The following is a 25,292-nucleotide window of genomic DNA, read 5'->3' on the forward strand; positions in this document are numbered from 1 at the left end:
GCTATTTCTCAGTGCGGCGGCGGCGGCGGCGGCTCGGGGGACCGGGGCCTTTTGTTTGGAGCGGCTGCGGGGGGGCCCCGGAGCGGCGAGGCCGGCGGCCTTCCCCAGCTCGCTCGGTCCCGGCACACCCTCGCGGGGGTGGGGAGGCCGCCCCCAGGGCCGGGCCTCGCCTCAGGCGCCGCCGCCCCGCCCTAGGCCCGCCCCACCCGGCCTGAGGGGAGGAACCGGCTGGGCCTTCCCGCGCGGCCCAGGCGCCTCCGGAGTCGCCGCCACTACCGTGCGTGCTCCGGACCTAAGCTACCCCTGGTTCCTTCCGCAGACGCCATGAAGATCAAGGATGCCAAGAAACCCTGTAAGATGGGGGCTTGGGCCTGCCGGGTTGGGAGAGCACTTTGGGCCCCGTGTGGAAGCGCCTCAGCGGAGCGGCCTCGTTCCCGGCCTGTCGCTCCTCGCCGGCGCCCAGCACGGGATGGGGGCGCAAGGACCATTTCAGCATCGGGATGGAGGCTCCCTCTCCATCCTGTGCGCGCGTGACAACGCCTGCCGTCCCCTGGCCCTTTCCTCCCACTTCCTCCTCGAGATCTAGGACGCGCTTGGGGGAATTTTTGATTCGGTTTTTGCCAGGCGAGACTAGAGCTACCAGTCCACTCACCTAGCTTCCCCTGAAGTCGGGTTGAAAATGGATGTCAGTTGCGTGGGGGCATTTGCCACCCCTTTTTTTCTATTTCTTTTTTTTTTTCCCCCCACTAATTTCTGTGCTTCCCGTTTGTGTCCTTGAAATACCGGTCTGCTCCAGGGAGTTGTCACTGCTACAATTAGAGTCTTTTTAAAACACTCCTGTAACCTACCGGTGGGTAATTGCCTTGGCTTGTTTTTGTTTAGAATAGCAACTGGGTCGTGTTTGCTTTAAAAAAGAAACAAATAAGAGGTAAAAATCACTGGTATTCCCGCCACTGAGAGCTAGCCACTATTAATATTTTGGTGAATGCTCTTATTAGAGATTTTACGACTATATATGTACGTACTTTTTAATGAAACATTCTTTACATGTTTTAAGAGAGATCAACTTTCATTTCCTTTTTATTTTTAGCTTTTTAAAACCCTTTTACTCCTGTAAATAGTTTATCACTCATTATTTTCCTACTTTGTAAGTACATTCTCCCAGAGGAAGTAGGAATGTGGGAAAAGCATGCTTATCTTAGAATTGTATTGGCATTTCACAGTTTTTAGTGTCTCATGTGATCTTACAGTTCTAAGAAATCTGTAGAAGGGAGCATTGACACCTTCCTTTCTGGCCCTTCAGGATTCTTGTAACCGCACAGGAAAGGCAACATACCAAAGCACTCTGAAAACGACTAATTATTTAAATGTGAGGTAATTTGATGTTAATTTTACAGATGAGGAAATTGAGTTTATTTAGCCCCAGAGTAACTTTTCCAAGGCTGTACCAACCAACTCTGTCTGTGCTAATGAGGTTTCGACTGACTCATAGTCCAGTGTTCTTTTTTTCTGCACACATAGGGGTATAGTTTAGTCGAAATACTTAGAGAAACACAAACCTTTCTGATCTGGTGGTTTTATCTGCCTGCTGAAAAAAAAAACATAATGATAATTTCTTGTGATAACTAAAGAGTTCTTGTTCAAGGAGTCTATAAAATAGTGATGTGAAGGCTTAAGTGACAGTACTATAGAATCACTTCTAATTTTTTTTATATTTGCCTAATTAAACTAATCTTGAACAGATGCAGTAATGTAAAACACTTGGACATCTTCCCTTAACACATGTATTTTCCCTGCTTGTGTTGGAACTTCCATTTAGTAAAGTAAGTTTAACTATGACAAGCTCATATGCAGACTCTTAATGGTATTTTCTTTTTGTCATAATAGTGATTTGATTTGTTAGATTTAGGCACACTTGTAATCAGGTGTGAATGCCACCTCTGTCAGAGGTGTTTCTGCAAAGATATAGAACACCTTTTTTTCTTTTTTAAGGCTTTATTTATTCGAGACAGAGAGAGCACAAATGGGGGGAGAGGGAGAAGCAGACTCCCCGCTGCAGAATAAGGATCCTGATGTGGGGCTCCATCCCAGGAATTTGAGATCATGACCTCAGCTGAAGGCAGACACTTAACCAACTGAGCTGCTCAGGTGCCCCAAGAACACCTATTTTTTAAAGTTAGTTACTACTACATTACGAAACCATTAATGATAAAAGAGCGATGCTGAAACACTAGTCAGTTAATATGATTTAGAAGTCTAAAGTAACATTTCCTGTTTCTTTCGTATAAAAGATGACGTTATCTGCTTCGTTCTTCACAGGAAAAGTAAAGAACATCTTGTTTTTGTGTGTGAGGGGAAGTATTTCGATTATGAATTATAAATATATGTAACCAGAAAGTGTTATTTCTAATGTTTTTAGCAGTATTAACACTCAGGTTACCAAAGGTATATTTCTGTTGTTTTTGAGTACTTGTGTAGGGTTTTTTTTTTGTAATTATAAATTTAGTGAGCACTTCATTATGTGTAAGGCACTATCTTTACATGCATTGCTGCATTAAACAAGTGGCTTTGTCTGCCCACTCTTTCTTACAGTCACCTAAGTGTTAGAAAGCATTGCTTTTAGATACATCACTAGTATATTAGGAGGTTGTAAATCAAATGCATATATTTAACCAGAAAATAAGGAATTAGTTTCATCTGCTGGATTGTATAAGTAAAAGGTTAGCATTTGAAATATGTGTTAATTCAACTCCAGGGGAAGAATGAAGTCAAACATTAACCTTATGAAAAATTTTTGCTAGTGAAAATATGGAAACCTGAAAAATGGCAGTGTGTGTTTGCTTTACCTTAAATATTTCACACTGCTTAAATATTAGATACTAAAAAGCCAAACAATCATGGGTTCCTCTGTACCTCGGCTGACAGATGTCTTAAGGTATGTTCAATCTTTGTTTTGCTTACCTTAATGGCATGTAGCCTAATTAACAAGATGATAGTAAAAGATACATTTTTTTTAATTTGATAAGATAAAGGTTTTTGAATCTCTGCTTTGCTAACCCAAGCTGTTACCTGAAGCTTTTGTCAAGAGCAGAGAGAAGTATGTGGTATATGTGTGTAGTTTGCTTCTATATAATTTGATTGGCCTGTTTGTAAATTGAATCATTACTTAAGAATTACCACTTCTGTGGGCCCCTGGGTGGCTCACTTGGTTAAACATCTGACCCTTGATCTCAGCTCAGGTCTTGATCTCAGGGTTGTGAGTTCAAGCCCCATGTTGGGCTCCATGCTGGTTGTGGAGCCTACTTTTAAGAGAGAGAGAGAGAGGGGCGCCTGGGTGGCACGGCGGTTAAGTGCCTGCCTTCAGCTCAGGGCGTGATCCCGGCGTTATGGGATCGAGCCCCACGTCAGGCTCCTCCGCTATGAGCCTGCTTCTTCCTCTCCCACTCCCTCTGCTTGTGTTCCCTCTCTCACTGGCTGTCTCTATCTCTGTCTAATAAATAAAATAAAATCTTTAAAAAAAAAAAAAAGAGAGAGAGAGAGAGAATTATCCCTTCCAATAGATAATAAGGTGCAATTGAATATGATGGTTTCTGATATTCCCTTAGATGTACCTAATTTACCGAAGGAAAAAATACTTACCTAACACTCTTTTAAGGAATTATGATACCAAATGTGTGAACGTGGTTATTTTCTTAGTCTATTTCAAAACACCAACACTCTTATTTGGAGTGATTATTGGGAAGAGCAAAATGAATGTCTTTTATGCAAGAACTTGAAGCATACCTGGAATTTACCAGTGCGCATGCCCATTTTAGAATTTTGCTTCTTAAAATAATCCACTAATGTTTTAAACATTTTCATCATTTGGTCCGTTTTTCTGCTACAGAACAATCAAATCCTAATTTGGCATAGGACCCCTTTGGGCTGAAATCTGCATGGAGCCAATAGCAATTAAACAGTTCTTTAATGTTTCTCCCCCACCCCTTTACAACACCTAGCAAGACACCAGACTCTTATAACACATTTTGTTAGAAATCAACAATTTGCCCTGTGGCAAGATATCTTCTGCTAGATATCAAGGGGATTGGATTTGGCAGGTTTCTTCATACACAGTCTTCCTGGTTAGAAAGATAATTCTTGGTAACACTTTATGCTTATGATAATTCTGGTTATTTTTGTTACTGATGGGGAACTAATGACAGTTCTGTTAGGCTCAGCTGAGAAACAGAGTAGGAGTTATTTTTTTGAAGGCCATATAGATTTTAGGAAAGTCTGGAGAAGGCAGTGCATATTTCCCGTCATCAGAGTACTCATTTGTATGTATGGAATGTGTTTTCCTTTTTAAATGTGTTTTTTGGTTCATTTTCATCTTGGCAGTGGAGAGTTTTATTATCAAAGAAAAAAAAATGTTGAGGTTATATGCAGTAAGTAGCCTGCTCATGCACTGGTGACCCAGCTTTTAACCTGTCTCTTGGCTAGAAGCAACAAAGCTATAGGTGTAGATACTTACCTGATTTTGTAGGAAACTGATATTTTTCTTACCTCATAAGCTATTAGTGGACCTGTGGTTGTACTTAATAACCTTATATTTGCCTCATACTTAGAATTGTAAATAAAGGGGAGCCTGGGTGGCACAGCGGTTGAGCGTCTGCCTTCGGCTCAGGGCGTGATCCCGGCGTTATGGGATCGAGCCCCACATCAGGCTTCTCCGCTATGAGCCTGCTTCTTCCTCTCCCACTCCCTCTGCTTGTGTTCCCTCTCTCGCTGGCTGTCTCTATCTCTGTCGAATAAATAAATAAAATCTTTAAAAAAAAAAAAAGAATTGCAAATAAAGTTTGAGTTCCATGTCCCTTTCCCCCTCCTGTTTTGGTCAGTGACAAAATAAGTTTTGGTTTTTTTTTTTTTTTAATGTACTGGAAAATGTAAAGATTGGTAATCAGACCACTTACTAGATGATAGGAGTGGATCATAATTAAGAATTTGTGTTTTCTGTGGATGCACCTGACTGGCTCAGTCGGTAGAGCGTGGGACTCTTGATCTCAGGGTTGTGAGTTCCAAGTCCACATTGGGTGTAGAGATTACCTAAAAATAAAATTTTTTAAAAATTAAACTTTTTTTTTCTTTTTTCAAGTTCCAAAGAGGCTTTATTACATACAGAGGGGAAGGGGGTTCAGTCCTTCTTGGCTGCTGCTTTGCCCATGGCTGCCAGGACTTTGCTCATTTCCTCTCTTTTCCTCTTGGCACAGATGTGTGTCCCCACCTTGTCTTGATGAAGTTGAGGGCACACTTGTTCTTGGAGACCTTGCGCACACTGCTCGAATGGGGTGAAGTGGCACACCTCTGGGATCATATTCTGCACAAACTTGGTGTGCTTGGTGAGGTGGTGGTGGTGGCGGCTGTGCCTCAGCTTGCTCACATTCTAAGTCACCTTGTGGCCCTTGTTGAGGCCCACAGCCATAGGGTGGCACAGAGCCATGGCTGCTGCTCCTCCATGGCTTCCGCGGCAGAGGGCCCCATACTTTTTTAATGTAATTTTTTTCTCCCCCTCTGGCATAAGGAAATGAATTCCAGAACTCTACTGAGTTAAAAGGTTCACTATGCCAAAGGTTCACTATGCCAAAGGTGGCTGTTACAAATTTTTTCTTTGGAGTCACTGGCAAGGCTGAGTTCTTTCAGTCCCTACCTTCCTGATTTTAGGAAGAAAATTGTCATAACTGAGATTTACTAAGAAATAGAAAGGACATATAATGTTCTAGTTTGCACATGATTACTGAGAAATTCATCGTCTACAATATAGCATCTCTAATTACCCTTCCCTTAAGAACAGGTAGCAGCACTACAAGAACAGACGTATCTCATAGACTAGATGTGAGATGAGTCTTGGGCTTTTTGCATTCTTAATTTTAAAAACCTACCTCTGTAGGGCAGTAACCGTTAAAGAAATCATACAGTTTTTCCAGTTTAATTTGCAGTTATTTCATAGAATCTTCTGTTTCTCTGGTCCACTGTACAAAAGTGGGTCACACAAAGATTTAAAATTGAATGGTAATATTGTTTCATGAGTTTGTGGTTGCTACTCTTTTTCTTTTTTTTTAAGATTGATTTACTTATTTTAGAGAGAAAGAATCTTCAAGCAGACTCCCCACTGAGCACAGAGCCCAGTGTGGGGCTCGATCTCATGACCCTGAGATCATAACCTGAGCTGAAACCAAGAGTCAGACAGTTAACCGACTGAGCCACCCGGGCACCCCGGTAGTTGTTATTCTTTATGTGTTACATGTCATACATATCTTACAATATTCTTCAGTAATTAATGTAATTTAAAAGAAATGAGGGATTCGATATACTGTAATAATAAAACATAGCTTTGTTTACAATTTTTTATTTTACTTTCTGAAGTTTTTTTTTCAGATAAGACAAGTTTGGTTGTTCATGCAAATATATCAACAAAAGCCTTTTTTTTTAAGATCTTATTTATTTATTTGTCAGAGAGAGAACGCACAAGCAGGGGGAGTGGCAGGCAGAGCAGACAAGGGAGAAGAAGCAGGCTTCCTGCTGACCAAGGAGCCTGGTGCAGGACTTGATTCCAGGACCCTGGTATCATGACCTGAGTTGAAGGCAGCTGCTTAACTGACTGAGCCACCCAGACAAAAGCCTTTTAAAAGGAGAAGCAGTGGAAGGTTTTTGTTTGTTTTTCTTTATCATTTTAATGGTAATTATACCTAAACAGTAGTTTTCTTCCTGTGGGAAAGAACTAGTTAATACTTTCTCTCCAGCACCCTAGATTTCACAAACAGGATTTCATTCAGTGAGACTTTTTCTACTGCCTATTCCAGGTATGTATTTTGGAATTGGCCCTTGACCCTTGGGGTCAAAAATCTTGGTGCTCCTGAATAGCTTTAGAAAAGTAGAAAATTTCTTACTCTCCAGTATTTCATCTTATAAACTTCAAATATCTTCCTAGGCAGTAAGGTTCTTTCAAAACTTAATTTATGGTTTCATGTAAGAATTAAAAGTTCTTCACATAAATGTTAATTGGGTTTTTTTTTCTTTCAAGAACAGCAGTTTTCACATTTTTATAAACCTGGGAGGAGACAGGGACTTCTGACTAAAAATAAAAATATCATGATCTTTGAACCTCGTAATGTTTTCAGCATTGTAGTTTGCTCTGACGTGACATTTTTATTTGTATGTGTATTTTGACACCTGACAAAGACAAAGAAAGGGAAACTATAAACTTAAACAATTTTTGAAGTATTTTTAATTTTGGAAAATAAAGGTTTTTAGCTTAATAAATTTTACCTTGTAGAAATTTTTCTATCCCAATATGCACTATATGTGGCAACAGTGATTTGCACACCTACCCCCATGAAACCTAGAATCAAACGTCAATCAAGTAAGAGAAATCGGGCGTCGGGGTGGCTCAGTCTGCCTTTGGCTCAGGACATGATATCAGGATCCTGGGATCAAGCCCCACATCAGGTTCCCTGCTCAGCACGGTGTCTGTTCTTCCCTCTCCTTCTGCCCTTCCCCGCTCTTCCCCCCCCCTTCTCTTCTCTCAAATAAATAAAATCTTTAGAAAATCATTTTAGTTATTTCCTGTTTTATCTAAAGTCCATTGAAAAGTATCCTCATTACATACTTGTTTAACAGATGAGGAAAATTCTGAAGATGTCTCTTGGCTTATTCGATCAGTAGAGCTACTCCATATTGTTTTTTCTTTCAGTGTGTTGTCCAGGCAAACAGTTGCTGTAAATTTCCCCTCTGTAACTGTTAGTATTGCTGCTTGCTACTAGGGATTTAAAAATTGAGAAAATTGAGTCTGTTTCTTTTACATTTTAGTTGCTTATAAAAATCTGTAGGTGGCACAAAAGTGTTGTGCCTGTTTGGGATCTTAGTGCCCCCCAGGTTATGGTCTTAAGTCATTTTACTTTTTTTTTTTTTTTAAGAAGTTTTTGTTTGTTTTCTTTTGTTTGTTTTTTTAAGATTTTATTTATTTATTTGACAGAGAGAGAGAGATAGCCAGAGAGAGAGGGAACACAAGCAGGGGGAGTGGGAGAGGAAGAAGCAGGCTCCCAGTGGGGCTCGATCCCAGGACCCTGGGATCATGCCCTGAGCCGAAGGCAGACGCTTAACAACTGAGCCACTCAGGCGCCCCTAAGAAGTTTCTTTTTTAACACTGTCTTTAGTGTAGATCTGTATCTGGAACTTGAGTTTCAAATACAAAAACAAGTGAGCTAAAAAAAAAAAAAAAAAAGACAAGTGAACTATTTCTCCAGAAGAAGATAATGAGAATTACTCCTTCCTCAATTAATTAATATTACTTACTAATTTCAATAAACATAAATTCTGAAATGGAGAAATGCATAGAATCCTTACTTATTGAATTGTATGTACCTGGTTTCTCATAGTCACATATATCAAATAAAATATTAATATTTAAGAAACAGATTTTGGAGGGAACTATTTTTTCTTTAAGTATTAAATTATTCTTGAGTCTCTTATCATTTTAAGATCCCAGATAATAGAAACAGACCTTAAATAAACTAGGATTCAGAGAAATTAATGGTTTTTCCAAAGTCATATAAGTCCAGTTAGTGAAAGAGTACCAAGTCCCAAACCCAAACTGCCTGCCCAAATGTGCCAAGTAGACTTACCTTCAACATTATTAACTGCAAATTTTATTAACCAGCTGTACCAAAGAAATAGAATGTTTAATGAGCAAAGAATAAGATTTCTTTTTAAGGAGGAACTTTTTCCCTTGGTTACTTGAAGTAATTATAGGCCAGTATTTATTACATTAAAATCTTATTAGAAACATTATCAAGCCATAGGCGATGACCTATTTATTAAAATAGAATTGGTCCAAATTTTTCCTGATCCCCTGAGGCATATGATAAGTATTTAATAAATGAAAAGGAATACCTACCTGACCAGGAATTAAAAGGCTCTGGGCCAACTCTAAGCATCCCAAGTTACAGGTTTTCAGAAAATATATAAAGTAATACTTCAAAGGGAAAAAGTTGAGTTGCACATAGAAGAAGCATCTTACCCCAAAATAATAACTGCATGATTCAGGGTATATGAAGTTTGTGCTAATTAACTAGCTCCTAATTTGCATTTCTTAAGTTGATATATATGTATATTTTTTTATCCACAGCTTTCCCATGGTTTGGCATGGACATTGGGGGGACTCTAGTAAAGCTCTCATATTTTGAACCTATTGATATCACAGCAGAGGAAGAACAAGAAGAAGTTGAGAGCTTAAAAAGTATCCGGAAATATTTGACTTCTAATGTAGCATATGGATCCACTGGTATTCGGGATGTACACCTTGAACTGAAGGATTTAACACTTTTTGGGCGAAGAGGGAACTTGCACTTTATCAGATTTCCAACCCATGACCTGCCAACTTTTATTCAAATGGGAAGAGATAAAAACTTCTCAACATTACACACGGTGCTATGTGCTACAGGAGGTGGTGCTTACAAGTTTGAAGAAGATTTTCGCACAGTAGGTATCTTATTCAAAGCCAAAAATTGATATCCATTCTCTCTTTTTTTTTTTTAAAGATTTATTTGAGAGAGTGTATGCGAGGAGGTGGGGGTGGGGGTGGTGAGGAGCAGAGGGAGAGGAACTAGCAGACTCCACAGTGAGCACAGAGCCCATCGTGGGGCTTAATCTCAACCTTGAGATCATGGCCTGAACTGAAACCAAGAGTTGGACTCAACCCACTGAGCCACCAGGCACCCCCTCTTTAATTTTTAAAATATGAGGCTAAGTTTCCATCTAGCATGTTTCCTAGATTAGTTCCCTGTGCTGGATGTGGAGGAAGTATGTATTCATGACCAGCTTTTCATTTGGGACATTTAAGTACCTTCATAGGCTGAGTAAAAAATTGCCTAGATTTGGGCTTATTGTACATATTTGGTAAAACCTGCTTAAGTTTAAGGACTGCTATAAGGCGACAATAAAGGGGGATTTCAGTGAATTTGGCAGTATACAAAGCCAAATATAAGTGGCATTTGAATTATTTTCACTATTACTGTCCTGTGTTTGCATTGCTTTTATGTATTACCGATACAGTCCACTCTCCCAAGGCCATCTCTTTCCCTTGTCCTGCCTCCCCCCACCAAAAAAAAAAAAGTCAGCTGAAGCTAGTGTCTTTTGATTAAGTAGACATCTGATTGAGAGTCCCTGTTACCTCTTTTTTTGGTTTTATCCACCAACCTTACCATGTTCCTGTCTCAAAGGGGGTCATTTGGATATGGCAAGAGGACTATATAAACACTGATTTAAGTGCTAGTGGGGATTTGCCAAGCTTCTAGTCCTTTCCATTAGAATAAAGATTATAAAGTTGGCATTTGGGGCTACTGAAATTTGATTTCTTTGAAAATATGCATGTGAACCATTTATTTCTTAAATTCATATAAGAAAAGTCTGTTTATAGAACGTAAGTGATCACTTACATGACTCACATAAGTGGGCCCCTTAAACTTCGGGATAGTTTAAAAGTCTAAATTGATACTAATTCTTTTCTTTTGGTGGATAATACTGATTTGTATTCAATTTATTGAGTAATTTGAACATAAATTTCATAAATTTGAGACTAGCTTTCTTGGACATGTGATATTTAGTGTTTGTCAGAATTCTTACCAGAAGCAGTGTCCTTGATGCCAGCTTTCACCTGGACATTGAAGTATCTTTTCTCTTCTTTCTCTTTAAGATTTTTTATTAGAGAGCTTGAACAGGGGGAGGCCAGAGGGAGAAGCTGACTCCTTGCTGAGCAGGAGCCCAACCTGGGGCTCAATCCCAGGATCCTGGGATCATGACTCAAGCTGAAGGCCAAATCTTAACTGACTAAGCCACTCAGGTGCCCCAGAAGTATCAATATTTTCTAGTGATGAAGTTCTGTAATAACTGTTTCTGTTGATGCTCAATCATTAATTAAGCTAATACGTGAGCACCTAGTATGTGTCAGTTATTATGCTAGACACAGAACTCAGCTGGGAATAAGACACAGTCTTAGCCTTGAAAGAGTATGGTATTCTAGTCCACACAGATAAGTGAGTTAAAGTACAATGCCTTATAATTAATAGTAGTGATATGAAAAGCAGTGCCATGGGAACACTAGAGTACTATTACCAAACAAGTTCTGGAGGGAACAAAAGCTTCCCAGAGGAAGTGATCTCTAAGCTGAAATCTTTTTTTTTTTTTTTTTTTTTTTTAAGATTTTGTTTATTTATCTGACAGGCAGCGAGAGAGGGAACACAAGCAGGGGGAGTGGGAGAGGGAGAAGCATGCTCCCAGCGGAGCAGGGAGCCCGATGCGGGGCTCGATCCCAGAACGCTAGGATCATGACCTGAGCTGAAGGCAGATGCTTAACGACTGAGCCACCCAGGCGCCCCTAAGCTGAAATATTTTTTACAAATAGTTTATAATACATTCCTTATTAACCTGAAATGAATTAATAATTTCAAACTAGTACTCAGACTATAATATAAAGACAGGAAATGAAGGTATTTATATATCGGTAGATTCTCTGGTGTGATCACATGAGAGGGCATAGTGAGATAGTTAGATGCTGGCACTTAAACATAAACTCACCATAAAATCTAAAGCTGATAATGGTATGTTTTATTGGAGAATCTTGTACCATAAATGGTGTTGCTGTTTGTGACATAACACTCTAAGATGCTAAATAACACTTAGGACAGTTCAAACAATAAAAGAGTCCGATCGATTTCCTTAGTTTGTATGGTGGTTGCATTGCTAGCAAATTTAGCATATACATATTAAAGCCATATAAAGAATACTTTGTGCTTCCATAGGCTCAGATAATTATAGACACATTTTTCTACTGCTGCCTAAAAACTGTCAGAAGGCTCAAAGATAAGGCGGGAATGGGATAATTCTTTGTTTTTGCACAACTGCCCTACCCATTGCAGATTTCTGGCATCCCAAGTCCCTGCCCGCTAAATGTTAGTTTGGTCTTCTCCTCTTCATCTTTGTGAAAACTGAAATATCCCTAAAAATTTCTAGAATGCATCCAGAGGTAATACCACCACCATTGAGAACCACTGAGCTAAAAGATTCTGACACAAAACAAGTGAAAATGTATGGGTCATAGATGATTTTGAAGTTTTATAAAGTACATGAAAATTATACAGTGCATTTGAGTCAAATATTTTGAATACTGTCCCTTGTTCACTTTATAAAACTTCTATGGTGTTTTTTTATAGATTGGAAACCTCCACCTACACAAACTGGATGAACTTGACTGCCTTGTAAAGGGCTTGCTGTATATAGATTCTGTCAGTTTCAATGGACAAGCAGAGTGCTATTATTTTGCTAATGCCTCAGAACCTGAGCGATGCCAAAAGATGCCTTTTAACCTGGATGATCCCTATCCACTGCTGATAGTGAACATTGGTTCAGGAGTCAGTATTTTAGCAGTCCATTCCAAAGACAACTATAAACGAGTAACCGGGACAAGGTAGTGACCTTTCTGTTCTTATTGCAGCATTCATGTTGTTTTTATACACAAAAGTTGTGAAATCATCTTAATGCTAGCTTCTAACATGCATTTTGTCCAGTAGCAAGAAGTGTAGATGTGTAAGTATAAGTTAAAGTGTTGCAGATAATATTGTTTTATAAGGTATGTGTATAAAGACGCAAACTATAATAATATTTATATTTGCTTAACATCAGTTGGCATCAACATTTCCATAATTGTAAGAGGGAATTTTTATCTGGAATGATTCCAATGACTTTGTTTTCCAAAGCATTCCTCCTTTTGTTTTTCACTTTTGTAGATCTATTTAAGCCTGAAGTTTGCCACTGGTCAGCTTGCATGCTGGTTGGATTAGGTTCACATTTAAGTGTAGTATTGGGCGACATTGTAATAATTCTTTTTTTCTTTAAGATTTATTTATTTGAGGGCGGGAGGGGCAGAGGGAGAGAGAGAATCTCAAGCAGACTCCCACTGAGCATGGAGCCCCATGCAGGGCTCAATCTCATGACCCTGAGATTATTACCTGAGCAGAAATCAAGAATTAGATGCTCAGGGGCGCCTGGGTGGCCCAGTTATTAAGCGTCTGCCTTCAGCTCAGGGCGTGATCCCAGCGTTCTGGGATCGAGCCCCACATCGGGCTCCTCCGCTAGGAGCCTGCTTCTTCCTCTCCCACTCCCCTGCTTGTGTTTCCTCTCTCACTGGCTGTCTCTCTCTGTGTCAAATAAATAAATAAAATCTTTAAAAAAAAAAAAAAAAGAATCAGATGCTCAACCAACTGAGCCACCCGGGTGCCCCTGTAATAAATAATTCTTATAAGATGAATTTAACATGAGCTTATTATGGGATAACATGATGACTAAATATCCCATAAGATTTTCTATAATGCCTGAAATACTATTGCAAAATGAAATTTTAAAATTGTCCTTATGATTCTTGTACATACTTTATCAGCTTTTAAGAAGGATAGAGACTCCTGCTTATTTGAGGAAGGAAGATTTGGGGGTTTATGAAAAAAAAACTCAATTCCATTTTAAAGTAGTACTCTTATTAAAGTGATACTTAAATTTTTTTGTTTTAAGTAAACTCTACCCCCATGTGGGGCTCAGACTCATGACCCTGAGATCAAGAGTCACATGCTCTACTGACTCAGCTGGCCAGGCACCCCTAAGTGTTACTTAAATTTAATTGGTATTTTATCTCTGTGGTGGCTAAAAATCTACCTCCCTTGTAACTCAATGCCAAAGAATTACAGGGAAATATTACCTATTTCAATCAATTCTAAAAGAAATTCAGTCCGTTAACTAAATTCCAGTGGTGGCCAGGGATAGATGGAGTCTGTTGGAAATTTAGGTGAGACTGGGGAGCAGAGGTTTTGATTTTAGGAACTAGAGAAGCATGACTTCATTTCATCAGCATATCCAAAAGAATAATAGAACCAAGTAAATTTTTATCATTAACGTTGACCAGCCTAACATAAATTTTCTCACCGTATTCATTTCTGGGTCATTTTAAATGCTAATGTGTCACATTGAGTTGATTTCAACCTTGTCAGACCAAGTAAATAGGCCTTTCACTAAATCATTTCCTGGAAACCATTTAGAGTTACAAGTTTTCTCCTTTTAATTTATATGGTACTAATTTTTAACACTTAATGCTTTTTTTCCCCCACATGTAAAAGCATTTATTTTTAGCAATTACAAAATATAAGGAATTGGGTAAAGATATTAGAAGATACAAAACATCTCTTCCTGCTTTCATATTGCTATCACCAACTGATTTTTTCCCCTTTGGTTTATTCTTTAATCTGACAAGTTTGGTTTGGCATTTTTCTTACCTTCAATATGTTGATATATCAGCACTTGGCATTAGCAATGTGTTCTTTCTTCGTGTTTATTAATTACATGAAAATTCCACCTTTTTACTCTGGAGAAAGAATACAGTATGTAAATATAACTTACCCAGTTTTCTTTATTTTCTTTAGCCTTGGAGGGGGCACCTTTCTGGGTTTATGCTGTTTATTGACTGGCTGTGAAAGTTTTGAAGAGGCTCTTGAAATGGCATCCAAAGGTGACAGCACCCAAGCTGACAAGCTGGTCCGTGATATTTACGGAGGAGATTATGAGAGATTTGGTCTGCCAGGTTGGGCTGTAGCATCTAGGTAAGTTTAATATTTATGTTATAATGAAAGTTGCTTATTTAGTTTTTAGAAAGCAACGTATCAGGAAGTTGTTAGGGGGCTTACTCTTACCCAACTTGGAACCTAAAGTTCCAAAGTTTTACATTCATGTAGTTTAAAAATAAGATAGGGGCGCCTGGGTGGTGCAGTCGTTAAGCGTCTGCCTTCGGCTCAGGGCATGATCCTGGTGCTCTGGGATCGAGCCCCACATCAGGCTCCTCCGCTGAGAGCCTGCTTCTTCCTCTCCCACTCCCCCTGCTTGTGTTCCCTCTCTCGCTGGCTGTCTCTGTCAAATAAATAAATAAAATCTTTAAAAAAAAAATAAGATAAACATTAAGGGGTCACCTGGGTGGCTCAGTTGGTTAAGCGTCTGCCTTCAACTTAGATCAGGGTCTTGGGATCGAGCTTCATTGAGCGTCTGCTGCTCCCTTTCCCTCTGTGACCTCTCTCGCTTTTGCTCTCTCTCAAATAAATAAATAAAATCTTAAAAAAAAAAGATATGCATTAAGAAGTCTCCCTTGGTGTTCTCCATAAGAAACCATTTTTATTAATTCTTGAATATCCTTTCAGTATTTCTTTATGCAAATATAAATACATATCCTTATCCTCCCCTTATACAGAAGGTAACATTTATATACCATTACACAGCATGCTACTATACTTTCTCTTCAATAGGCAATATATCCTAGTGTATCTGCTGGCCTCCCTCTCTCCCTTTCTCCCCTTACTCTCTCCCCTTTCTCTTCCTTTACCTCTCCCCCTCCTACCTTCCCTCCCTTATTAACAGCCTCTTGGTATTTTATTGTGTGGATTTATCAGAGTTTGATGGTGGCTTCCAATATTCTGCTGTGTATAGTTCAATGGGTCAGTCAGTAACCTTGTTACATACCTTATTTTGTACTTGTGTAAATTTATCTGTAGGATAAATTCCAAAAATGTATGAAATGCTGCTTTTTATCAACAGAATTTTGTTTTTCATTTCTCTGCAGTTTTGGGAATATGATTTATAAGGAGAAGCGAGAATCTGTTAGTAAAGAAGATCTAGCAAGAGCTACTTTAGTTACTATCACCAATAACATTGGTTCTGTGGCACGAATGTGTGCTGTTAATGAGGTAAAAAAAATTAACTATTTGAAAAATGTGGTTTGGAGCTTTATGTACATATAGCACAGCTTCTTTGTGTTCCTTAAGGAGACCTATAGGAATTGAGATCTCCGTTAAATCCCAAGGCTCATTAGCTGTATATGCCCTGTGTACCTAATTGTTATGTTACCTTTAAAGAAAGTAGATGATTCAAGTTGGAAGTAGAACAAAGAGATATTTACATTTTCAAATTTATCTAGAAACTTTTTCAGAAATACACAACCTAAATTTCTTGAAGATAGAAAAGAAAATTCTTTCCAAACATAGGATTTTCTTGAACTAATTATTGAAAGGGGTGTTTTTTGCTGTTAATGTTGCATTTGATTAGCGAGTGCTTAGAAGTTTTCTTACTGCCTTTGGCTTCTTTACAGTGCTGCCTTGTTGCATATGGATCAAGCAGCATTGTACAGGGCTATGAAGGCATTGAGACTTGTTCTTCATGTAAAAGTTGAATGATGTATAACTTACGAAAAGCATGTACTTCTATATTTACCCTCATTGTCAGGTTATTTTTATTTGAAGGAGATTATATATACAGTTCTGCCTTCATGTAATAGACGTATTTGCCTATTTAATTTTTGTAGATATCAAATACTTTAAATGAGTTGGGAATTTTACTTTTTGAGGGAATCCTTCATTTGTTCATTCATTTATTCATGAAGTATTTACAGAGTACCATGTGCCAGGCATTGTTCTAGGCACTTGGGATACATTGGTGAAAAAATCAAAGATCCCTGACTTTGTGCAACTTCCATCCATTCTAGTGATTTAATGAATTTTTAGCATATATTTGGTGATAAATGCCATTTTTTAAAAAAGAAAATCAAACAAGATAAAGAGAATTGGGAGTAGAATAGCAGAAGACAAATTGCTGAGTAATTGGATTGTTGAAGGAAGGCTTTATTGAAAACGTAATCCTTGGATAAATATTGAAAGGAGGTGAGATAATCAGCATGCAGATACTTGGGGAAAGAGAAGCTCCAGCAGAGAACAACTGTGAAAAGATGCAAATTAATTCTTCCAAGTATTCTGTTTAAATCCAGAATTCTAAGTTTCTCAATAACAGTGTAGTAAGTTGGTTGAGGGAGCCACTAACAGATGTTTTAACCCAGGTTTAGGTAATATTTCACTTTGGGGGAGTGACAATAATCAGAGACCTTTTTTCGTAGCCCTGTAGATCCAGCTTTTCACTGGCGTTTACACTACCCAAACTCAGTGTGCAAAAATGTATATTGAAAAATCCAGTCTATCGTGAGAGTAGAAAAGTTTTCTTGAGATTGAAACACCAGTTCCTCCATATAAGATTTCCTTCAAGGTATCTATGGAACCAAATTAGTGAGTGGAATCTTAGCAGAGAGTGACTTGATGGGTTAGGCTGGGGCCAGAGATGCTGGAAGACTCAAGTTTACAGTGTTTTTTAATCCTAAACCCATTTAAAATACTCTTCCTTGGATTTGTCTCCTTTAATCTCAATACTATTTCTCAAGTTAACTTTCTTAATAGATTGTTTATTGGCCATTTTCAAAAACAAGTCTCATCTAAAATCATTAAGATCTTTCGAGAACTTTTTTTTTTTAATAGACTATATTTTTTAGAGGAGTTTTAGGTTCAGAGCAAAATTGAATAGAAAATACAGAGAGTTCCCATATACACCCTTGAACCCCACAGCTACACAGCCTCCCCCACTGTCAACATCCAGCACCAGATTGGTACGTTTGTTTACAGTCACTGAACTTGCAGTGACACATCACTATCACCCAAAACCCATAGTTTACATTTGGGCTCACTCTTGGTGTACATTCTTTGGGTTTTGACAAGTGTGTAGTGATGTGTCCTGGACTAAATTTTAAATATTTAGGATTATGGAGATATATGTACCAGGAATGTCATAGACACTAAAAAAAGGTAGTAGTTGTTTGCATTTTTACATAGAGATTTTCTAAACCCTACTGTATTATAAATTCTATTTGATAATTCTTATTTCAACTCATTTTCTTTTAGAAGATAAACCGAGTTGTCTTTGTTGGAAACTTTTTACGTGTCAATACTCTCTCAATGAAACTTTTGGCATATGCACTGGATTACTGGTCAAAAGGTCAACTGAAAGCATTGTTTCTAGAGCATGAGGTATGATAGGAAAATAATGTTTTGCAAATTTTAATAGCATGCTTTTATATATAGGTTTCATTTACTGCTTCTTATTGTGTACTCATAAGTATAAAACTATGATTTACCTGAATAGTATTTTTGAGTCCCTCATTTCAGTTTGAGTTGGGGGGATAGGGGTTACTAGAACCTGGTAGGCACCCCATTAAGATGGAGTTTCCCACTTCCTCTGACCAAGAGAGAGTGATATTAGGTCTTGAGCTCCTTAAATATTGGGGCTGCTTGTGTACTTAGTTAAATTGTATTTTGTTTTTCTTTTTTTTCCTCCCCGAACAAATATTAAATGTGAATACCTACCACAAAAATAAATAATTCAACAATGAAGATTCTCCTTAGTCCTCCCACCACAACCTCACCCCCCACCTCCAGAGGGACTACTGTTAACATTTTGGAGATTATTCTTCAAGATTTTTTTCCTGTTCATTCACTACATCCACTTGTTCTGATCTGAAATTATCAGTTCATATAATGTTTTGGATTAAGTAAATTTACCCTGCATTGTTTTGTTTCTGGTCAGATGGACATATTAATTATTGTAATAACACAAATTCAGAGTGTTCTCTTGTGTTTATGTTCCGCTGTCACTGCTCTTGCTATGGTACACTGCTCTTGGGCTCCCCAGGGCATGCTGTATGTGGCAGAGTGGCAGGTGGAACAAAAGGAATTGTGTTGAGGAGAGAGGTGAGGGGCTTAGAATTGTAGTAATAGCCCTAGAAGCTTTTCAGTGTCTATAAGCCACACTTAAAAATTCGTATTTCATCTTTTTCAAATATTAGCTGACAACACAAAAATTGGTAGGTTTCTGAATAAAAGTTCTTAAAGTGGATTATACATAAATATCAGTTCCTAATAGTTGTTAATATTGTATGCTAATTTAAAAAGCTGAACTGCATTAATAATTGTTTTAAAATTATACAGGGATACTTTGGAGCAGTTGGTGCACTTCTTGGGCTGCCAAATTTCAGCTGAAAAGCATCAGGTTTTTCTCTGCTAATAAATGTCATCCATGAGGAACTGAAAACCAGAGGCATTATTACTGCATTATTTGTCACTGGGAACCAAAGGATAACAGAGTAGCACTATTCCTGTTGATTTTTAAATGTCACAATGGTAAGCTGCTAAAAGTTGCCATATTAAAAGAGGGAGCTCGGTAATGTGAAGTATTTCTAATTGAAATGCTTTCCCTTCTGTATATATCCAGTGTTAAATCCCTAAATGCAATACAGCCTCTGATTATTGAGCTTCCTCTTAGAAGATTTTCTATTTATTTTATGTAGCCAACTATTGCAGTACTGTATGCTCAGACACAAATCTTAAAGTCTCTGAAATGTTTAGCTCCTGAAGATAATTGGATCTGAATATTTGTTACAAGTGCGTCTGTGTGTCTTGGTTACTAGTAAGTGGGTAGTAACGTACCCTGTATCACACTTACTGAAATGGCTATCAAAGATGATCGTTTTGATGTGATTTTAGAAATGTTAAGGCAATATGAATTATTCATTATTGTAGTTTTCTCAACATTTCCCCCACCAAAAAAGCATGTTTGTGATCTTTTCCCAGAAGTATAAGCTTTTTCAAATGCCATAATTTAATTGAAACACTATTGTTAAATATTAGCCTGAATTTTAAGATGAATCCTAGAAAATCACATGATTGGTGATAATTGCACTTTCTGTATTTTATGTTAATCATTATACTTAAAAAATGTTTTGTATTTTTTAATTAGAGGCTTAATTACTTACTTGAAAATCCATTTAATGAGGTGCCAGGACTATACTAATAGAATATGGTTTGTGTGCATTGATAGAGACCTGTGCTCTTTCTATACCACATTTATCTCGGTCCTGAACTTAGTTATTTGTTTAATTAGGTCTGAAACTTCAAAACTAAAGACTTTATTATGAACAGCAACAAAATCACATTTATTCTAAAGAGATGTCGTGGAAATCTAAAAGATGAGTTGTTTTGAAACTGCAGGGGTCTGAGGCAGTATTGCAGAATTAGAAAAGGATCAGTGTTTTATACATTCTGGTAATAAAGGCCTTAGAGTTCCAAAATTTGTAAATCCTTTTGCCTTGGAATTTGTTCTCTATTTTGAAGTCATTTTTTATAATGTTATTAATTTTTTCAGATATTTACTTTGGCAGTAACATTTTTGGAGGTCCAGTAGTTGAGCAAAGTTGTTCAAGCCTGTTACTTACTTAATTGGTTTAAGAAGTAGACTTGCGGAAAATATTCACCTCCTTAAACTACCAGTAAATGCAGATGTACTTTGAAGAGCTTAAAAATTGTTCACGTTATAGGAAGAAAAGTATTAATATGTTTTTACGGAACATAATTTTGCTCCATAAAGAACAGTTTGCAGTAGAGGTGCTTGATAAAGATATTTCTCCTTAACAGTTTTCAAGGTTTGTGCTCATATATTTAAAATTCAGTTTTATTTATATAAAGACATGAACACATGAATAGAAGTGAATATTCAGAGGGAAAAGCATGTAAGGTGATTTTTTTAGAATTTAGAATATTTGGAACTTTGAATTCATGTAGGGTCAGCAAGTCACTTTGTAAACCTACAATGACTAAATGTTTCTAAATGTTTCCATTGTTATGGCTAGATATTTCTGTCACAAAAAGTCATGTGTTCAATTTATTTTAAAATTTTTATCATTTGGACATTTGTACAAAAAGTTCTTATTTTTATATGATAACAATTTCAAGTTTGTGGTAAACTGTATTAGCAGTTATAGATCTGCGGCTGTCTTTAAGAAAGAAATGGAATGGTCAGAGTCCACGTAAGTTAATTCGATCAGTGCTTTGGTTGATTTGGGATTGTGATTCATACTTTTTGTCCTTTGAAACTGAAGTTACCTGTTAAAATGCATATGCAGTGAACAACCATTTCACCACTGTTGCTCTTGGCTATTCTCATGTATAATCAAGAATTACTGGAGTAATAAGCGTGAACACAGAGTTGTGATAAAGACTGCCAAGATTCTAGTTTTCTATTACAATCTCACAAAATTCTTTATAAGCATACAGTGGTAAATAGGTTTAGTTTTTAGCCCAATCAGCATAATGCCTCAAAGCTCTATTTCTATTAGATTGTACAGTTTAAGAACATGAAGTGTAAGCCATATGTAATTTTACATTTTCTAGTAGGCATATTTAAAAAGTAAAAAGAAACAGGTGAAAATCATTTTGATTATATATTTCTATTTAACCCAGTATATCTGGTGTGTCACCATTTCAACATATAATCACTATAAAAAGTTATTTAGGAGGTAGCGTATTTTTTTTTTTTTACCTTTGTCTTTAAAACCAGTATATATTTGTACTTAGGGCACACCTCAGTTTAGGTGAACCACATTCCAAGTCCTCAAGAGCCACATTTGGATAGTGGCTACTGTACTGGACAGTGCAGTTCCAGAACTAGCTCTTAAAAATGAACACTATCATGTATCCATTAAAACTTTATGAATAAGGGCTTTTTAAAGAATGTTTGAGGGGGGTGTGGGAAATGTTATTTTTTATGGGGAAAATATGGGATTTTTTTTTTTTTTTTTAATACAGAAGGAGGTTAAGAAGTAGCTCATTTGGGGTAGTTTATTTTATACAGACTAGCTGTGTTTCTGACCAATCCAAAAATGTCTTACATTGGATCCTGCCATTTCATCATGCTATATATCATTTTTCCAGTGATACTGATAAAGTTGCCCAAGACCCATCCTAACTGGCCTCAACAATCTCCAGAATGTCAGTTTCCTTCACTGAAGCAAATTTGATGATTCCAGTGACTTAAATCCCCCGAACCTTATCTAGTTGAACTTTGAGAAGACAATTTTAAAAGGACTAAAAAGAGACCCTTTTAAAAATCTTGAGTTCTATACACACAAGAGAATCTTCTTTATAACTTTGGATTTAATTTCCATTCGTAAAAACTGGTAATATTTTCAGATATAAAGAGCACTATCAGGTTGTTTTGAGGCTTGATGAACACAAGGTCTAGAACTTTCCACCACCAACCTCCCCCCCCCCCCCCCGCAAAAAAAAAAGATTGCCTTTTAACTAGAGACATTTAGAACTAATGGCCTTCAGTTCTATACCCAGTTTCTCCAAAGACATAGTACTAGACTTGCTTGCCTGTCAACAGGGGCATTCCTTGTTCAGCTACTCTAAATAGGTGGGCTCTTCGTTTGGGTTAAGTCAGTGCCATTGCCAGTAATATACATGGCCATTGACAGTCTTTCAAGAGGTTCAGATTCTTTGCCAAATATTAGGCTCTGTAAAGATTCCTGAGATTTTTACCTTTGCATGCAAATGTGATTACTGTATTGTAGGTACCAATTCCTGAAAGTCCCATTTCTGTAAGAAAAATGATGCAGCTAAAGGGAAAGGTTTTCCTCTGTGTCCAGTGGGACTCTTGCCTTGTAAGAGCAGTCCATCACATCTTGCCTTGATTTCTAAGGTTTCATTCTTGGGTGGAAAGCTTAGCAAGGCAATAGTTCCCAGATATCCTTTATAACCACTCTGCTTGTTATATGCAAAAATGTTCGTATTTTGTATAGTGTATCTTTTTTTCTGTTGAGCACTTTATGCTTTTTAGTCTATTGCATTTGAGAAAATATAGTTTAGAAATCCTTTCTTATTTAAAGCCATGTAAAAACTGTTTAAAGGATAATCACCAGAAAAAAAAATGAGTGTGTATTATTTTGCATTTAACTCACTGTTTTGTGGTATGTATAAGCAAGATATTAGAGATATATTGCCTTTTTGTAATACTCTTTGACCTTATTTAAGATGATTTGCCAGGAAATGTGATTTATGTCCTATTTTCCTAATAGGTTTATTAAATGTGGGTTTTATTCTGATACTGAAAGAATTCAGCCAACTTCATTTCTGTCATCAGATAACCTCAGAAAATAATGTGCTTTATCTGTATTACTGCCTGTTTTCAATATTTGAGACAGTAGTGGTCTTATATTTTCTACTGAACCTAGTAATAATCAAAGACCAAAAGAAGTAATTTTTTTCTTCCTTTAAGGTATTTTTAATAGTCTAACAAAAATGATGGTGGTGTAAAAGGTTAATCATAACCCCAGCTTTCTTGACCATATCCAAAATTCTGAGTGATTTCCACTCCAAACCATCTCCAGTCTCTGTCGCTTGTGCTAGCGCTTGTGTATTTGGTGGATGTGGGAGCATAACTTGGTGTTACATTAGAAATAGTGCCCGCCGCTGCTCTAGGTTCTTTGAATGTTATTTTCTTTCATTGTAAAATGAGGGAATTGATTTGTTACAATGGGAAACAACTCAGTTATCATCAGGATCCTGAAAAAAATTAGTTGCTCCATTCATGGTGGCATTTGGTAAGACTAAAATAATTTGTCGTGTCCTGTTTTGGAGTTAACTTGATTTGTATATGTTGATAGAGGCACTAGATTCTGGATTCTCACCAAGCCAGTAGAATGGTATTAGTTATTCTCTCATAATGTTATGTTCTTGTCTGTAATAGCCAAGTAGATATACTTAAATTAATATGAGGGGTTTATTTATATTATTAAAGTGTCTGTGTGTGTGTGTGTGTGTGTGTGTGCATGCACACATGGTTGCACACTTTAATCTGTGGAAGTATCTGGAATTTTTATTGTGTTAACTTTAAAATTATGTGGACATTATTACAGCTTTTCCATTGTACAAAAAGAAACATCCTGCTAGATTCATGAATGTTTGAATATTAGATATATTTGGGATTTTTTAGTGGCCCTTTTCTTTAAGCTGTTGTTTCTTTCTGGTCATTGTGAGTAGGAAGAGATGCGGGATAAACCCCTCCAGGAATTAGTTCTTTCGTCACATTTTGTAGCGAAATTTATGAAACAATTTTAATTACCTCCAGGTGAGTTGAAATATCATGTGTTCTAGTCATTTCCACCAAATATGAAGACCTAAAATACTTATCCTTAGAATTGTCTGAGAATAATCAGATTATACATGGTTCTGACATTCCCAGCTTATTTAAAATAAACGTAGCAATGAGTTGATACTGGGACTTCAAGTACTAAATAGTTGGGCTGAATGATGTGTTTGAGGGGAAATAATATTTTTTCCTTAAAAAAATTCTAGAAATCTTTATATTCTGGCTCTTTGTGTTGTAAGGGATGATTTTTCTTTTAATTTTTCAGTCATTTTGCTGCAGCTCCCACTAATTTTGTGTTTAAAAGAACTAATGAGGAATATATTTTTCAAAGGAGTAAATGAAGTTAAAATACAAGGTTTTGAATTGTATAAAATACACAACTGAATTTCTGTTCTGGGATATTGCTGACTTTTTTTTGCTATTAACATCTTGCATTCATCGCATTGCTTACAGTTTCAGTAGCTTTCAGAGAAAACATTTGAGCTTTTACATAATTTGTGAAGTATACGTAAGTAATGCAAATTGTTGGAGATTATTTTAGCTTTACGTTGTGTCTCTGAATCATGGACATCATACTTGGCACAATCAGTCGTTATTGCATATCTAAGCCATTTTTAAATTTACAATTTTTTTCCAATATTCTTTTTTTTTTTGGCAATGTTTAGAAACAAAAGGTAACCTTATACACCTAACATCAACATCTTAGTCTCTTTGTCCCAAATATAATTAATGGAATTAGGATGTAAGTCCTGTTAAGACAGTTTTACTAATTTTTATACATTGTATGCTTTCCCTTTTTATTTGAACTACATTGAGACTTTGACTTTTTAACTGAAGTTGAATGGCATTTGTCTTAATTCTGCCCAGTTATTGACCAAATCACACGTAGATGTATGTTTTAATTTTACTTATACAAGCCATTTCAGTTTAAGTTGCCTTATTCTATCTATCACATTGGTTTTGTCAAGTCTAAGCTTTGTCATGTTGGAATTATTTTAACACTGAATCTGTGATGTAAAAATGTATGATGTGCTACAAATTTTATTCATAATAAACTAACTTATAGCCTATTGTAACCTATAAAACATTTCTTGTAAATTGTCCAGTTTATTTTCTCGTTTATGTAAATTTTCTTATGTAAATTTTAAAATATTTGTTGTGGCCTGTTCTATAAACATTCCTGTGCTCTTCTCCTTAATGCTTATTTGCATGAAAGAAACTTAGGTTTTGCTTGTTTATATTGGATGGCCATTAAGCCAACTTTGGTACTCTCTGCCTTCTTTCCTGTAGTTTAACTTTTTCTAGTTTTGTTCATATTCTAAATAAATGTTAAAATCATTCTTATTTCCTACTTTCCAAATAAATTCTAAGTTGTTTAA

General features: G+C 36.9%; 1 protein-coding gene and 1 pseudogene across 1 annotated transcript; one reads left to right on the plus strand and one right to left on the minus strand.

Annotated features, from left to right (window-relative positions):
* The first annotated feature begins 1 nt into the window (after window position 1).
* On the plus strand, window positions 2-25,292 carry PANK3 (pantothenate kinase 3). Its single transcript, XM_045792075.2, has 7 exons — window positions 2-352; window positions 9,161-9,513; window positions 12,243-12,496; window positions 14,496-14,672; window positions 15,680-15,803; window positions 17,835-17,960; window positions 18,918-25,292. The coding sequence occupies exons 1-7, from the start codon at window positions 325-327 to the stop codon at window positions 18,966-18,968; spliced, it is 1,113 nt and encodes a 370-aa protein (XP_045648031.1). The 5' UTR covers window positions 2-324; the 3' UTR covers window positions 18,969-25,292.
* Window positions 5,124-5,747, minus strand: LOC123788579 (large ribosomal subunit protein eL36 pseudogene; annotated as a pseudogene).

The sequence above is a fragment of the Ursus americanus genome, chromosome 15 (assembly GCF_024610735.1).
Source record: "Ursus americanus isolate L20-20 chromosome 15, mUrsAme1.1.p, whole genome shotgun sequence".
NCBI lineage: Eukaryota > Metazoa > Chordata > Mammalia > Carnivora > Ursidae > Ursus > Ursus americanus.